This window comes from Marmota monax, unplaced genomic scaffold, assembly GCF_021218885.2.
Source record: "Marmota monax isolate L192 unplaced genomic scaffold, Marmota_monax_Labrador192_F-V1.1 WCK01_AAM20220418_F8-fsc00019, whole genome shotgun sequence".
NCBI classification, from domain to species: domain Eukaryota; kingdom Metazoa; phylum Chordata; class Mammalia; order Rodentia; family Sciuridae; genus Marmota; species Marmota monax.
In genome coordinates, this window is record NW_026695242.1 from 15,643,330 (window position 1) to 15,661,856 (window position 18,527).

Sequence of the window (18,527 nt, forward strand, 5' to 3'; positions counted from 1 at the left end):
TACACTTAGCATTAAATATTGACTTTATCATGGGAAATAATATTGGTAGGGCAATGATCCCATCACTAAACCTCCAGCTGAATCTCTTTGCACCTAAGCAGTTGGGTAGATATCCAACTTCTAGGAGAGACCAAGGAGGGGAAATTAAGAGATGTCCAAATTTAACATCAAATATTTGAGATGGTGAAAGGCAGTACTTATTACTTCCTGGAGTTGTACAATACATAAACTACTTGGGATAAATAAATTCTCAAGTTAATCCAACTATTGCATGTGAACTCTTCAACTTTTTGGCATTTCCATGAACAATTCTGTTGTTATAGATATTACACACACCAAAGAGAATATGTTTTATGAGACTAGCAGTAACAAGAAAGAATCTGGAGATAAATAAGGAAACAAAAGTCTTACTCTGAGATATTTTAATCACCAGATAATAGTTAAGCACAGAAGAACTTCCTGGATACATCCTCTGATGAATAATACAGAGATAGGGTCACATCACATCTTCTCCAAAGAGAAAGGTCTTTAATAGCAACTAGCTGTAGTCTAGGTAAGTATTAAATATGGCCTTTACCAGAGCACCTTCTTGGAGTATTACAAACACATCTGCAGTTGTATACCTAGTATTCACTCATCAAATATTTCCACATCATTTCCAATGTCCATTTGGTCGGTTTGCCTGTTTTCGTAAGTGCTGCCTTCTGTACGTATTTTGATCTGAGTCTGAAAGCTGTGTGTGTTATGCGATAAATACTGTATGTCTGATGATGAACTCTCTGTGTGTTTTCTTTTATGAGTCAGGCATTATACCAGACTCATACAACTCAGGTTGAGTAGGGGATAATTATACCATAAAGTGGTAGCATGAGGTGTGCACTGGGAAAAGGGGAACCTAATGACAATGGAATTCAGATGTGTTTGGAGAGAACAAGATGAACTCTGTGTTGGTAATTCTGAGTTCCATATGCTTTATAGTTGTGTGTAAGGATATGACCCATATACTCTTAATGACCCATATACTCTTATTGTAAGAGGAGAGTCATTCTTAACTGAGCAGCTTCTAGTATCACCTAGTCCAGAGGCTCTCAAAGAAACATTATCTATTTGACAGAAAGAACACTTCTTATATTTTTAATAAGTATATCTTCAAATCACCAACTAAAAAAAATTTGTGTATAAGATGAACATATGTACAAGATGAACATATAATAAAATTCACTCTAGGACATGTGCAAGACTGGTGGAACATTGGGATAGCAGATCCATACAGGGACTATCCCAGGCAAATAAAAAACCTGGTCATCCTCTTTATGGAGAGAAGTGTCCAAGGCTTTCTATGAGGCAAGAGTAGGAGGGTTGATTTGTTAGATTCCTTCCTCAGGAGAAAAACGTCTTAAATCCAAAGAGGCTTCCTGTACCCTTTTCAAGGGGGAAATCATGATAAGTCAAGAACATTGAACATTGAATATTGTACAAGAGTCTGAAAACCCTTTAATAAAAGGTGGTCTTTGTACTAATCTTTAGGGTTAGCAAGAAATGGGGGCTCTTGGAAATTGGAAATCATACCTTATAATGCTATGATATGGTGGGGGAATGAGAGAGAAGAGAGGAGAGGAGAGAAGAAGAGGGGGTGCGATGGAACACATCTGGAATTAAAAACACAACACAACACAACACTGGGGGTAATAGAGGAAATACTGTAAAATAGCTGACATGGTGCCCCAAGAACCTGATACACAAGACCACGATATCTAAGTGAGTTTGGGTGACAAGGCAGTACTATGAGAGGGTTTGAGAGCCAGGCCACCGGGTTCTCTAAGAGCAAGACCGGGGGCTCCTAGTGACACTCTGTTCCTTGAGTTGTCTGGGGCGGGGGTCCAGGAACTGCAGCCTGGAATCTGTTTGCTAGGATCACTTTGGAGGACCCTACTTAGGGCAAATGCAGGGCACAGTTAAACCGCAGCCTACACCTTGAGCAGGACAGCTTGCACAGCCGCCGACTCCGCCCCTCGGCCCGCCCCCTTTCAGGCCCCGCCCCATTCTCCGACAGCTCCTTAAATTTGCCAGCCACCGGACCCTTCCCACTAGGTCCTCACTCAGCAATCGGGTCTCTGCCGACTTCCGGCGGCGGGAGCCGCCGGGTGTACTTACTGCGCGTGCGCGAGGTCCTGGCGACCCCCGGTGCTCAGTTCCCCTGTGGCGGGGACTTGGTACGGCCCAGCGGTTGGCGTACTTTGAGGCTCCAGTCAGGGGCGGGCTTTTCAAATTACCCATTTGAAGGAGAGGCGACAGCCGGGACTGGTTGCGCTGGAGATGGAGAAGCAGACCCTGAAGGGGCCTGAGCTCAGCCTGGCGGGGCTTCCCGCCCAGCAGGTGAGTCAGGAGGGAGCCTGCAGCCGGCGAGAGGGACTCCGCTGCAGCTTTACGCCTCGCAGTGTCTGGTGGTCGGGAAAGCCCCAGCCTCAAGCCCTGAAGACCGCAGTCGCCAGACACAAAGGGAAGGACTAGGAGATGCATTGTTTGGGCTATGAAGGACTTGGCCATCTGCACCCTCTGATTTTTCAGGGAGCAACTGAGGCCCGAAATGGGACGCGGTGCCAGAGCCCCGCAGCGCGTTTCTCTGCACTCCTGTGCATTGCCCTCCACAGGGTTTGGGCTCTTGTTTTTACAAGTGTAGGTGGTGCTGGGGGCAGTGGGTGCCCCGGGATTTGCAGGAACGCCCTGGAGGACTGTTGACTTGGTGTCGGATTTAATGGAAAGCATAGTTCTTCAAGCGATGTCTATGCACAACATAAACTGTTGGTGGGAGGCGGGATGGAGAAGCAAATTGCAACCTCTCAGCTTTAGAAAATTGAAAGTTTGATAGTAAATTCTTTCCATATAATTAGAAAAGAAAAAGGGAGGACACTTTGAATTGGATATAAGCTTGACGCTTGCTTTTTTCCCCACATTTTTATTGGTGCATTCTAGTTGTACGTATTGATGGATTTTGTTGATACATATTCGAATATGCACAAAATAAACAATATCATTCCCTAGTAGTTGGTGTTTGCTTTTTAGATATGATGTAAAATATATGTTAGAAACCTTTTAACTTAACATAGACCAGCCTTATTTCTTGGCAACATTACTTAAATATTATACTATCTACTCTTAACCATAATTATAAGATCTTAAAAGAAAACAATGACGTCTTTCAGTTGGATTTTCACTTCCTTTTTAATCTCTGCCTTTTACCACTCATGAAGTGCAGTTGTTTAAACCATATGAAATTGCCTGTTTTGTGGGTATAATATTTGCAATTTCATATGGTGCACCTTATATCTTTGTTTATAAGCCTGGAGTTTCCTTAATAGGTAATATGATTTTGAGAAGTCTTTAAATAATACTGTGAAAAATAAAATAAAGCAAGATGTTAGGAGTTACAGTTTGGTAGTCCAGGACCTTTATTAGTAATTTGTGCTGTTTATGTCAACATTTAAAAATAAATATTTTGATTAAAATACTTAAAAAAAATCTTGTTAGGTACTTTGGCTGCCCCAATTTTTAGCATAATCTTGATTTCTAGTGAATTGACAATCTGTTGAGGTTCCTGTACTATCATATAGGTGTAGCTGTCCAGCTATATTTATTAGCTGTGATTGCAATAATATTTAGGAAGGATAGGAAAAAGAACAGCAGATAAAATCACAAAAGAAGTTTAATTGCATGGAATGAAAATGTTTAAATATTAAATGTGCATAAGTGCTGGGTTATATACATGTGTTTAGCGATGTCTAAAGTCAAAATAATTTTCATGTGGAATTGCTTCTGTTGTTTGAACCTTGGAAGAAATCACAAAATAGTAATAGATTTCAAACAAGAAATATTTTATTTGGTGTGTTTTTTTCTGTATAAATGAAATTGTCATCTAATAGGGGTAAGACTAAAGACTTTGATTTGGTCACATGCTAGGCAAAGACCTATTAAACCTTGGAGTCATCTCTGATTCCTCACAGCAGAGAACATTAGTTTCAGATTCAGAGTCAGGTCAAATCCAACTCTGCTTGTCCAGTTTTTATTAAGTTACCTGTCTTTTCTAAGTTTAGTTTCCAAAGTTGTAGAATGCTGTACAATTTTGATTAAATTGTCTTCTTTAATTCCAGTTTCCATAGTTGTATTGGCTATAATGCCTTTCTTAGAAAGTTGTTGGAACTTGAGAACCTCTCTAAAGTACTGAGTACAGCACCAGCACTCATGACATGCTTCAGAGATGACTATTATTATTATTATTATCATCATCATCATCATCATCATCATCCTTTGTCCCACTCATCTGAGCAATTGGGGCAGTCAACTATTTTTTATTTTAAAATGTCCAAGCTCTTGAAAAAGACTTGAATGAAAATTAAATTTGAGAAATAATACTACCTAATTGCTGAAAATTCAATGGATACAAAAATATGAGTTTAAGAATTCTCTGTCCAATTCCATTTTCATGGTAGTGCTAACTCCAGACCTTTTTATGTTCATGAACAATTCTTAAAATACACAAAATTTCTTTTGGAAAACTGCGATCCTATCATATATAGTCTTCTATAATTTTTCTTTATCTTTACCTTGGTCTCTTAGTTAAACTTGACTTTTCTTATCATTCATTAGTGAATGATAATTTCTATCGGAGTTACTACTGTATAATGTCTATGTTGTCTTCCCAGCAGCAACTTCAATTTTTTTTAAAAAATTAGTTCTTAATAACTACAACAAGGCCATTTTTTTGTACTTTCTTTGTGTTCTTCTAGCTTGTAAAACCAAGTCAATTTCTCATATATTCTGTATTTCTACTTTTTAAATTTTATTTATTTGTTGATTATTTATTTATTTATTTGCAGTGCTAGGGATCAAACTCTGGACCTGGCACAAGCTAGGCAAATACTCTGTCACTGAGATATACCTCTAGCCTTAGATTTATAAAGTGTCCTCCTATTTGATTCTCAGCCTTGCCCTGTTCATTTATTTTTATCAGCCTAACTTTAAGTACTTACAAGATCAGGACATTAATGTAGGTTTCTATTTGACTTGATTATAAGCAAGCTCTTATTCAGAAAATTGAACTAGAAATAAGAAGAGGGTAGCTCCATCCCATTCTTTGCTATTCTGCAGATTTGTATTCAAACACTGCAAAGAGGGATAGGTACAAGGAAACATGCTTTTGTCATTGGTCTTAATCAGCCTTGACTCTGTCTGGCCATTTCCTTGTGGCTGAGGCAACAACAGATGATTTTAGCCCCCTACTCTTCTTTGAGATCAGTAACCGTCACCATTGAATGCTCAGTGGTTGCCCTCATTTCCTCCCTAGGATCACTTTGTTGCATTTATTAACTAAAAACAACTTCTTTGACTCCATCAACCCTTACACTACAGCTAGTATTGTTTGCCCAGAGAGGTCTACTTCTGCAAGGAAAGAATAGGTGTATACTAAAAGAAGTTGCGTGGAAAACACATTTCTGGCTAAAATGATAACCTTTTAGAATTATTCAGAATACATTAAAAAATCCATGCATACACTTCCCAATCCATTCTGCTTATGTTAGCTACCCCAGATCCACTTACATTAGCCTGACTAGACCTCCCTCAGCAAGAGAGAAGGGTCATAGTTTATGTATGTGAATTGGTGTGGGTAAAGGCTAGATATTTTCAGCTTTGTAGGCCATAGTCTATGTTGAAATAACATAACTCTGCCATTGTATCTTGAAAGTAGCCATAGACAATATGAGTAAGTATGACTGCTCTCCAGTGAAACTTCATTTACAAAACAAGCGACAAACAGGCAATGGTTTACTAACCCCTGTTAGTAACTTTTTCAGGTTAGAATTCTAATAGTAACATCTGCTGAATATACCTCATTTTCTTATGAGTATTAGCTTAATCCTACACATAAGTCTTTTTTTTAAACCTCAACTTATATTTCTCTTCTTCACTATTTCCCAAACCTCTATAATTTTATGGTGTCTTTTTCAATAAGTGACAGGGAGAAGGCAATCTTCATTCATAGGATAGAAACTCTAGAAGCCCAGATTGATTCCTTAATGTGGCTGTGGCCACCTGCTGGTTCTGTAACACTGTTGCAACTTTCCAGGTTGCTGTAGAAATTTCCAGTAGTCCAGTAGTTCCTTCTCTATCTAAGACATATAATCACTAGAGGAACTTTTTAAAAAATGCTCAGGTCCCGCCTCCAGAGATCTCATTGGTTTAGGTTAGATAGCAGTTTTAGTTTTTTTTTTTTTTTTTTTTTTTTAATAAAGCCCTTCCTCTTTGCCTCAGATGATTCTAAGAAGCAGCCAGCTTTGAGAGTCATGTGCTAGTTCAACTGGATGCCTCATTGTTGCATTTAAAAAGCAAAGTTGAATTTAGTGGCACCAGATGGTATTTATATTTGGGTTGTGGGGTAAAGCTCTTCCTCCCAGCATCAAGTTGCTCCCTGTGTTCACTCTCCAATACCAACCAGTCTGCCACTGTTAAGAGACATATGGGTCACATAGATAATTCTTATAATTAATTGCTAATTACATTAAGGAAGAATTTACTTTGGGGCTGACAAGTCATAAAAAGATAAAATGGAGTTGTTGAAATTCAGTCATGTGTAAAAAAGGAAAACCAGCAAATGACTACATTTATATGGTACACCAGTTTTGAGTTACAACACACCAAGAGAAGGTTTTTATGTGGTGATTACATGATGTAATTACAGAAGGTAATTAGATCTGTTTTCTGTATGTGAAAAGCACAGTTGATTGATTTGGATAGTCAATTTAAATCATCTATTGCAGTTTCTCTTTTGGGGGTAATCTTTATAGACTAATCTCTCTCCTAACTTACATCTTTTCTTTCTGAAATAACTATCTTTCTAATATCTGAAACTTTTACTGTTATTAGATTCCTTTCATATTTTAAATTTATATTTTGATGTAGTTAGAAAGCAAGTAATAGTGCTCATTTTTACACAAAAATAGACTTAAAAGAAGCATTATTGCATGTTTGTGGTAAAGAGTACCTTTATGATTTATAGATTTTCTTTTTACAAAATCATTGAATAAAATCAGAAAGTGAAGCTTGTGTATAGATTAAATCATTATAAGATTATTAAATGAACTAAAAAAAGACTTTCAGAACTAAAATACTTAGTAGTTTCTTGAAGACTCAGTATGTCCAGAAGTGTATTCTAAGTGTCCGTTTGAGGTAGCTAGACCTGTGACATTTTCTAAGCAGAACCCTGCATTCAAACAAGATTACATTCTGAGGTTGTGGATGGACATTAATTTGGGGGGACACTATTAAACCTAGTACAGTTACAGTAAGAATGTGTACTGTCTTATTATTGTTTTTCTTCTGTTTGTCCAGTAGATTGTAAAAACTTTCTAACAATGAAAGAAATTAAGGTTTTGCAAAAAAAAAAAAAAAAAATTAAAAGCTCTATTTTAATACTATTATATATTTAAAACTTTGTTTCTTTCTCAATATGGTATAAAATGAATGATCCCTAGTACATTTTCTATTATGGATTTAAAAAATGTAATTCTGGATTTTTGCTACCTTTTAAAAATGCTTTTTTCTTTATTTTAGGACTGCAGCATTCAAGAAAAAATAGACTTAGAAATTCGAATGCGAGAAGGCATATGGAAGCTCCTTTCTCTGAGCACTCAGAAAGACCAGGTTTTACAGGCAGTTAAGAATCTCATGGTGTGCAACACTCGAATAATGGCTTACACATCGGAGCTACAGAAATTAGAAGAGCAGATTGCAAATAAAACCGGAAGATGGTTAGTAGCACAGTTTACCTATGACTTTTAATGTACTTGAATATTTGAATTGAAAATACAATATAATTTAAATATAAGTACAAATCACCATACCTTTTTAAGCATTTTAACAATAGGACTCGGGGTGAACTATTAAGCAGCAGTTTTCGTTGGGCAATTTGTTGTGCTCAACATGTAACAATACAAGGAAAGTGACTAAGAAACAAGGAGCAAGGGGATATTTAAGAGGAAAGAACTAATGTGAACTGATGAGTACACATAGAAACGTAGACTTTAAAAAAATGAATTGCTTAGAGACCTGTTAGTAAAAAGGTACTGGTTAAGAATAACAGAAACTTAGATAAGGAAATTGAGATGAGTGGGCAGCAAAATTATAAACATAAAAAACTTATGAATGGAAAGAAATGTAAAAATCTTCTAGCATATCCCTTCAGATGATGAACATAAGTTCTAGAGAGGCAAGGAATTTACTTAAGGGCATGTAACTAGCTAGTGACAAGCTAATGAGAGTTAGGATTTGCTAAGTAACTTCTGAACCTTTGTGCTATCGCTCTTTGCTGCCTTTTAGATTAGATCTACAATTTGTATATGAAATTATATTCTATCCTATTTGCAATGCCAGTTCTAACTTTGACCTAACAATCTACTCAATTTAGTGACTAGATCTTAGTGTCTTTTTCAATAGGAATAGTCCTACATCTCTCTTTGTTGATTAGCCTTATAGCTCTGGTACAAGTGAAAAGTTTCTTTGTAGACATTAGTAGCCATTGTGCTGGTCACTACTTGGAAAGTAAGGTAAAAACAGGTAGGAGAAGCTGGGTATAGTATTATGGCACATGCCTATAATCCCAGCTACATGGGAGACTGAAACAGGAGGATCACAAGTTTAAGGCCAGCCTAAGTAATTTAGTAAGACCCTGTCTAAAATAAAAAATAAAAAGGGCTGAGGATGTAGCTCATCAGTAGAGTGCCCTAGGTTCAACCTCAGTACTGTAAATAAATAAATAAATAGAAAGTTTAGAGAAGATTTTTGTAAAAATAAAATATTAACAAGATCATGATTTAATAGAGACCTGGGTACAAAGTAGCCAAACTTACTAGTTGTATTGCTTTTGGATAGCTATTTTCATCTCTGTGTCTCAGTTCTTTCATTACGGTAGGCATGATAATATTTACTTTTTAAAGATTGAGATAAAAAAATGCATATGTAAATAAATATGAATAAACCTAATGTAACATCTTTTGCATATATAATACTCAACAAATGTCAAATAGTTTGTTTTGTGTCCATGCATTATTAATAAATTGCTCCAGTATCATAATATAGGAAAATACTTTTCAGATAGACATACATTGATTTAACTCAGTACTTTTCAAACAGGTCATGAGTCACTAAGTATAGATTCTGTGTCCAAAGATAGATAGTCTTTTAATAAATAATGACACATCTCCTTAGAACATGAACTTTGAAGATGAAGCATAAAACTTTAGAATGTGGTAGAGTTTTTAGTTGTGTTCTCAGCTTTCATAGGGGTTTTGTTGGGAGGCAGTTTCAGTGGAAAATTTTGAGAAGTACTGCTTAAAAAAGTGTAGGACTAATCTGGGTGTGGTGGCTCAGGAGACTGAGGCAGGAGGATCAAGAGTTCAAAGCTAGCCTCAGCAAAAGTGAGGCACTAAGCAACTCAGTAAGACTCTGTCTCTAAATAAAATTTTAGAGCTGGGGATGTGGCTCTGGTCTAGTGCCCCTGAGTTCAAACCTTGGTACCCACCCCACAAAAAAGTAAGTGTAGGATTAAGCATTTCATATTTTATCATTTTTCGTGGTGTCATGGTGTCTACAATATTCTTCTGTGAGCCATAACTACCTCCATATTTAGTGCTTTATTTATAATAAATTATGAATTGGGAATTTTCTTAATTTGGCAGCTTAAATTTTCAGAAGTTGCTGATTTATAAAAACATTAAATAAGGTTAATCTCTATTAAATTTATGTAGTAAAGATGAGGAAAAATTTTGGAACGCCTATTTAAAAGTGTATGAATTTTAATTTTTTTCTGATCTTTGATAGATAAAAATATCTTTGTTTCTATACACACATACTTGTTCATCTTTCATATAAACCATTGTTACCTTCGCTTATTGAAGTATTTGTAGAATTTAATGAAACCTTGAATATTCTGAATGGATTTTTTTTCTCACAACTTTATTTTGTGTATACTCTTAGAACCTGAGTTCACTGATCAAATAAAACTAGAAATTATAGTACTTGATTTCTTTCTTATCTTTTTAAATTGAGGCATTATAATGATATATAAAGTTGGAGTGCTTTGTGGTGTATTCCTGCATGCACCCAATATAATTTGGTCAGCTTTATTCCACAGTTTTTCTTCTTTTGCTCCCTCCTCTCTCTCCCTCTGTCCCCCCATTTCTACTCTCTCCTTTCTATTTTCACAAAATTGCCATTTTTTTAAATTTCTTTTTTCTCTCTAGCTTCTGCATATGAGAGAAATACCTGACCCTTGACTTTCTGATTCTGGCTTATTTCACTTAGTATGATGTTCTCCAGTACTATACAGTTACTAGCAAATGACATAAGTTCATTTTTTGTTTTGGCTAAGTGAAACTTCATTATCTCTATGAACCACATTTTCTTTTTTTAAAAATTAGTTCTAATCAATTACAGATGACAATAGAAAGCTCTTCAATTCATAGTACACAAATGGAGCAGAATTTTTCACTTCTCTTGTTGTTCACGAGTTAGAGTCACAACATTCGTGCAATCATACATGTACCTAGGGTAATGATGTCCTTCTCTTTCCTATCCCCTTGCTCCCTCCCACCTCTCATTTGTGCCATCCAAAGTTCCTCAGTCTCCTGAGCCACTGGGATTACAGGTGTGCACCACCACGCCCAACTTAGTTTTACACTTTCTTAAGCAGTACTTCTCAAACTTTTCCACTGAAATTGCCTCCCCACAAAATCCCCTATAAAAGCTGAGAACAAAACTCAAAACTCTACCACATTCTAAATTTTAATGCTTCATCTTAAAAGTTCATGTCTAAGGAGATGTGCCATTATTTATTAAAAGACTGCCTATCTCTGAATGCGTAATCTATATTCATCCCATGCTGGATGGATTATGGATTAGCATATACTTATGGATTATGGATTAGCATCTACTTATCAGAGAAAACATTTGGTCCCTGGTTTTTTGGGACCCAAAAACACTTATTTTGGTTACCTTGATATTCTCCAACTTCATCCATTTACCTGCAAATGTTATGAATTTATTCTCTTTTAATGCTGGGTAATACTCCATTGTGTATATGTACCATAGGTTCTTTATCCATTCATCTATTGAAGGACATCTAGGTTGGTTCCACAGTTTAGCTATTGTAAATTTTGCTGCTATAAACATCTATGTGGCTGCGTCACTATAGTATGCTGTTTTTATGTCCTTTGGGTATAGACCAAGGAGTGGGATAGCTGGGTCAAATGGTGGTTATATTCCAGGTTTTCTAAGGAATCTCCATACTGCTTTCCAGATTGGTTACACCAATTTGCACTCCCACCAGCAATGTATGAATGTGCCTTTTCCTCAACATCCTCACCAAAACTTATTGTTGCTTGTATTTTTGATAACTGCCATTCTGATTGGAGTGAGATGAAATCTTAAAGTATTTTTGAATTGCATTTCTGTATATATATAATATATATATTATATATATATATTAATATATATATATAACTAGAGATGTTGCATATTTTTTCATATATTTGTTGATTGATTGTATATCTTTTTCTGAGACGTGTCTGTTCAGTTCGTTAGCCCATTTATTGTTTGTTTGTTTGTTTGTTTGTTTTGATGTCAAGTTTTTTGAGTACTTACATATCCTGGAGATTAGTGCTCTATGTGATGTGTGTATGGCAAAATTTGCTCCCAAAATGTAGGCTCTCTCTTCACCTTATTGATTGTTTCTTTTGTTGAGAAGAAACTTTTTAGTTTGAATCCATCCCATTTATTGATTCTTGATTTTATTTTTTGTGCTTTCCAAGTTTTGTTAAAGAAGTCAGATTCTAAGCCAACATGTTGAAGATTTGGGCCTCCTTTTTCTTCTATTAGGTGTAGGGTCTCTGGTCTAATTCCTAAGTCCTTGATCAACTTTGAATTGAGTTTTGTGCATGGTGAGAGAGAGAGAGGTTTAGTTTCATTTTGCTGCACATGGATTTCCAGTTTTCCCAGCACCATTTGTTGAAGAGGCTATTTTTTTCTCCAGTGTATGTTTTTGGCATCTTTGTCTAGTATAAATAACTGTTTTTATGTTGGTTTGTCTCTGTGTCTTCTTTTCTGTACCATTGGTCTACATGTCTGTTTTGGTACCAATACCAAATACCATGCTGTTTTTGTTACTATAGCTTTGTAGTATAGTTTAAGGTCTGGTATTGTGATGTGTCCTGATTTACTCTTCTTGCTAAGGATTTCTTTGGCTATTCTGGGTCTCTTATTTTCCCAAATGAATTTCATGATTGGTTTTTCTGTTTCTATAAGGAATGACCTTGGGATTTTAATTGGAATTGCATTGAATCTGTATAGCACTTTGGGTAGTGTGGCCATTTTGACAATATTAATTCTGCCTATCCAAGAGCACTGGAGATCTTTCCATCTTCTAAGGTCTTCTTCAATTTCTTTAGTGTTCTGTAGTTTTTATTGGAGAAGTCTTTCACCTCTTTTGTTAAATTGATTCCCAAGTTTTTTTTTTTTTTAGGCTATTGTGAATGGGGTAGTTTTCCTAATTTCTCTTTCAGAGGAGTCATCACTGATGTATAGAAATACATTTGATTTATGGGCATTGATTTTATATCCTGCTACTTTGCTGAATTAATTTATTAATTCTAGAGTTTTCTGGTGGAGTTTTATTAGATCCTCTATGTATAGAATCATGTCATCAGCAAATAATGATAGTTTGAGTTCTTCTTTTCCTATTCATATTCTTTCAGTTTCTTTTGTCTCTCTAATTGCCCTGGCTAGACTTTCAAGGACTATGTGGAATAGAAGTGGTGAAAGAGGGCATCTCTGTCTTGTTCTAGTTTTTAGAGGGAATACTTTTAATTTTTCTCCATTTAGAATGATGTTGGCCTTGGGTTTAACATAGATTTTACAATGTTGAGGTATGTTCCTTCTAAGTTTTTCTAGTGTTTTGAATATGAAAGGGTGCTGTATTTTGTCAAATCATATGATTCTTATCTTTAAGTCTATTGACGTGATGTCTTACATTTATTGATTTCCATATGTTGAACCAACCTTGTATCCCTGGAATGAACCCCACTTAATCATGGTGCACTATTTTTTTTAACATATTTTTGCATACAATTTGCCAAATTAAAAAAAATATATATTTATTTATTTTTAGATGTAGTTGGACACAACACCTTTATTTCTTATTTATTTATATGTGGTGCTGAGGATCGGACCCAGGGCCTGGCACATGCTAAGCAAGCGCTCTACTGCCGAGCCCCAGCCCCAGCCCCAGAGATTTGCCAGAATTTTATTGAGAATTTTGCATCTATGTTCATTGGGGATAGTGGTCTGAAATTTTCTTTCCTTGATGTGTCTCTGTCTGGTTTTGGTATCAGGATGATACTAGCTTCATAGAATGAGTATGGAAGAGTTCCCTTGTTTTCTATTTCATGGAATAATTTGAGGATATTAATTCTTCTTTGTAGATCTTGTAGAACTCAGTTGGAATCCATCTGTTCCTGGGCTTTTCTTGGTTGGTAGGCTTTTGATGGTTGAAATTGATCTGTTTAAATTATGTATGTCCTCCTGGTTCATTTTGGGTAGATCATATGCCTTTAGAAATTTGTCGGTGTCTTTGAGGTTTTCTATTTTATTGGAGTATACATTTTCAAAATAGCTTCTAATTCTAATTAGTGTCTGTCATGATATTTCCTTTTTCATCACGAATTTTAGTAATTATTGTTTTCTCTCTCCTCCTTTTCATTGGGGTGGCTAAGGGTTTGTCAATTTTATTTAATTTTTCAAGTAACTAGCATTTCATTTTGTCAATTTTTGAATTGTTTCTTTTGTTTCAATTTCATTGATTTTAGCCTTGATTTTAATTATTGCCTGTTTTCCACTACTTTTGGTGTTGGTTTTTTCTTTTCTAGGGCTTTGAGAGGTAGTGTCAGGTCATTTATTTGTTGACTTTTTCTTCTTTTAATGAATGAGCTTAATGCAGTGAACTTTCCTCTTAGCACTGCCTTCATAGTGTCCCAGAGATTTTGATATATTGTATTGGAGTTCTCATGTACCCTAGGATTTTTTTTTTATCTCATCCCTGATATCTTCCATTATCTGTGTGTCATTTTGTGGGGTATTATTTAGTTTGTAGGTGGTGGAGTAGCTTCTATTTTTTACTTTTTCATTTATTTCTAATTTCATTCCATTATGGTTAGATAGAATGCAGAGTAGTATCTCTATATTTTATATTTGCTAAGACTTGCCTTGTGGCATAACATATGGCCTATTTTGGAGAAAGATGTATGTTCTGCTGAGAAAAAAGTTTATTCTCTCATTGATGGGTAGAATATTCTATGTCTATTAAGTTTAAATTATTGTTTTATTGAGTTGTATGGTTTCTTTGTTTAGTTTTTATTTGGCAGATCTATCCAGTGGTGAGAGAGGTATGTTAAAAGTTACCCAGTATTACTGTGTTGTGGACTATTTGATTCTTGTAGTAGAGAAGGGTTTGTTTGATATACATAGATGCCCCATTGGGGCATATTTACGATTGTTATGTCCTGTTGATGTATGATTCCCTTGTGTAGTATGAAATATCCTACTTTATTCCTTTTCACTAACTTTGGTTTGAAGTCCACTTAATCTGATATGAGGATGGAAACTGTTCCTTGTTTACGTGGTCCATGTGAGTGATAGTTTTTTTCCCATCCTTTCACCTTCAGTCTGTGGATGGCTTTTCCAATAAGATGATTCCCTTGAAGGCAGCATATTGATGGGTCTTTTTTTTTCTTTCCCCTTTAATCCAGTCTGCCAGTCTATGTCTTTTAATTGATGAGTTTAGGCCATTTATATTCAGAGTTATTATTGAAATATATTTTGTATTCCTGGTCATTTTGGTTTATTTTTGGTTTTTAACCTGACTTCGTTTTACCTTTGATTGGCCTTTCGTTTAGTGTAGTTCCTCCCTTTGCTGATTTTCATTGTTGTTTTTCATTTCCTCCTCATGGAATATTCTGCCAAGAATGTTCTGTAGTGCAGGGTTTCTTGCGGTAAATTCTTTTTTTTTTTAAATTTTTTATTGTTGGTTGTTCAAAACATTACAAATTTCTTGATATATCATATTTCACACTTTGATTCAAGTGGGTTATGAACTCCCATTTTTACCCCATATACAGATTGCAGAATCACATCAGTTACACATCCATTGATTTACATATTGCCATACTAGTGTCTGTTGTGTTCTGCTGCCTTTCCTATCCTCTACTATCCCCCCTCCCCTCCCCTCCCCTCCCCTCTTCTCTCTCTAACCCCTCTACTGTCATTCATTTCTCCCCCTTGTATTATTTTTCCCTTTCCCCTCACTTCCTCTTGTATGTACTTTTGTATAACCCTGAGGGTCTCCTTCCATTTCCATGCAATTTCCCTTCTCTCTCCCTTTCCCTCCCACCTCCCATCCCTGTTTAATGTTAATCTTCTTCTCCTGCTCTTCGGTGGTAAATTCTTTTTATTTTTGTTTATCATGGAAGGTTTTTATTTCATTATCAAATCTGAAGCTTAATTTTGCTGGATATATAATTCTTGGTTGGCATCCATTTTATTTCAGAACGTGGTATATGTTGTTCCAGGATCTCCTGGCTTTGAGGGTCTGGGTTGAAAAATCTACTGAGATGCAAATTGATCTCCCACTACATGTAATCAGATTACTCTCTCTTTCAGCCTTTAAAATTCTATCCTTATTCTGTATGCTAGGCATATTCATTATAGCGTGCCTTGGTGTAGATCTGTTGTAATTTTGAACATTTGGTGTCCTATAAGCCTCTTGTATTGATTTTCCAATTCATTCTTCATGTTTGGGAAATTTATATTATTTCACTGAAGAGTTTGTGTATTCCTTTGGTTTGAATCTCTGTGCCTTCCTCTATCCTGATAAATCTTAGATTTTTGTCTTTTGATGTTATTCCATAATTCTTGGATATTCTGTTCATGGTTTCTTACCTTCTTCACTGTGTGGTCAACTTTGTTTTCAAGATTGTATATTTTGTCTTCGTTGTTTGAAATTCTGACTTCCAAGTGATCTAGTCTGTTGCTCATGCTTTCTGTTGAGTTTTTTATTTGGTTTATTGTCTCCTTTATTTCAAGGATTTCTGTTTGGGTGTTGTTGTTGTTTTTTCTAAGATTTTCTTTCTTGAAGTAATCTTTTGCTACTGTATTTTTTCTCATCTCTTTGTTGGTGTGGTCAATTCTTGCCTGTATTTGCTCTCTTATCTCATTGTTGGAGTTATCAATCTTTGCCTATATTTGCTCTTTTAGGTCACTCTTTAATTTGCAGATCATTTTAATTATATATATTCTGTACTCCTTCTCTCACATTTCATCTACTGCCCTGTCAATGGACTTTATTATTGTAGTAACTTGATTTTGGGGGGGTACTTTCCCCCCTTGTTTCTTCATGTTGGCTATGAGTCTTCCTCTCTTGGCAGTGCAGATCTGAGGTATTGCAGTTTCTACCTTATAATCTTGTAGTATCCTTGCAGGTTACAGTACCTCACCTTGAACGGGGAGATGAATGTTTGCAGCACCAAAGCAACCAATATGCAGCCATAAATCAATTAACTTCTATTTAGACATTTACAGTTTTTTCTCTTTAAACAGAAATGATGAGTTTGGTTATCTTCTACCACATAGCCAGTAGGTTTGCATAATGGTTACAGTTACTAATAGTGGACAGAGAGAGAATGGGGAGGTAGGATTAGGATGTGATGTTAATGAGGTAAGATGTGAGAATATAGAGGTATTAGATTATACGACAAGTGAAAGGGGAATCTAAAGAAGTTGGGTGATATCAGGAGGAAAAAGAGAGAGAGCCAATGCCATGCAAGGCTCCCTGATACCTCTACAACAGGATGGTGTCTGTTAGCACACCTAGTAGGGATACCTCTGTTGCAACTGGGCCCACAGGGAACTTGGTGATGGTCTTCCAGGTCCTAGTTGTTGTCCCTGGATAGAAGCAGCCATATTCCTAGTTGGTGGCGGCAGTAGTGTTAAGCCTGTTGGTAGATTTTGGGCTTCCAGGCCCGTTTGTGTCACAAGATGGAAGCTGCCCCAACTAAAGATGGCTGAGGTGGCAGCGGAGGTAACCCAAGATGGTAGTGGAAGTGTCCCAAGATGGAGGCAACCACTTTCGGAGATAGGGCTAGAAGAATGGGCTGTGCAATGGTGTTAGACGGCCTGTTCGGTGATGCTGCACTGTGGTGTGCTATGCTGCAAGGGGCAGCTGCCCCTGGCCCTGTCCGTTGTCCCATGGTGGAGATTACCACGTGGGGAGAGCTATAGCAGTGGCTTCAGTGTCCCATGATGGAGGTGGTTTGGCTGGAGCCTCATGGTGATGGATAGGGAACCCCAGCACAGTGGTCCTCTCTGCGTGGGTGTGGGCATTTGCGGTGGTCCTGTCTCCAGCAAGGCAGTCATGCAGTGGTAGTCCCTGCGGTCTCCCTGTGAACCACATTTTCTTTATCCATTTGTCAATTGATGCACCCTTAGACTAGTTCCATAACTTGGCTATTGTAAATTATGCTGCTATACATATCAATATGCGTGTATCACTATAGGATACTGATTTTGTTTTTGTTTTTGTTTTTGTTTTTTTGCACAAATACCAAGTAGTGGGATAGCTGGGTCATATGGTGGTTCCATTCCTATCTCATGAGGAAGCTCCATACTGCTGCTGGAAGTGGTTGTACTAATTTGCTGCCCCACCAACAATGTATGAGTGCATGTTTTTCCTTACATCCTTGCCAGCAATTATTATTTGTATTCTTTATGGCTGCCATTGTAGCTGAGGTGAGATGAAATCTCAGTGTGGTTTTGATTTGCATCTCCTTTTTCACACATTTATTAGCCATTCGTATTTCTTCTTTTGAGTAAATGTCATTTTTTTAGATCTTTTGCTCATTTATTGAGTGGGCTGTTAGTTTTTTTTTTTGTTGTTGTTGTTTGTGTTCTTTACATGTTATTAATCCCTTATTGGAAAATGAACCAACTAATTTTTCTCCCATTCTGTAGGTTCTCTCTTCATGCTTTTAATTGTTTTATTTGCTGTGCAGAAGCTTTTTAATTTAATGCTATCCCAACTATTGATTCTTCATTTTATTGCTTAATCATTAGGAGTCTTATTAAAGAAGTCAGTGCCTGCACCAATGTGTTGGAATGTTGATCCTATGTTTTCTTTTATCAATTGCAGTATTTCTGGTCTAATACCTAGGTCTTTGTTCTACTTTGAGTTGAATTTTGTTTAGGTTGAGATATAGGGATCTAGTTTCATTCTTCTATGTAGGGGTATCCACTTTTTCCAGCACCATTTGTTAAAAAGGCTATTGTTTCTCCAACATATACTTTTGGCACCTATGTCAAGGATCAGATGACTGTATCTATATGAATTTGCCTCTGTTTTCTAGCCTACTCCGCTGGTCTTCATTTCTATGTTT

The 18,527-nt window shown here is 36.4% G+C and overlaps 1 protein-coding gene across 1 annotated transcript in view; it reads left to right on the forward strand.

Moving 5' to 3' along the window:
• Positions 1–2,083: 2,083 nt before the first annotated feature.
• Positions 2,084–18,527, forward strand: part of Rtkn2 (rhotekin 2) — a 75,048-nt gene continuing 58,604 nt past the window's right edge. Inside the window, exons 1-2 of the mRNA XM_046419866.2 lie at positions 2,084–2,376; positions 7,606–7,802. Coding sequence (XP_046275822.1) covers positions 2,317–2,376; positions 7,606–7,802 — 257 coding nt within the window. The 5' untranslated portion in view covers positions 2,084–2,316. The remainder of the gene's footprint in view (positions 2,377–7,605; positions 7,803–18,527) is intronic.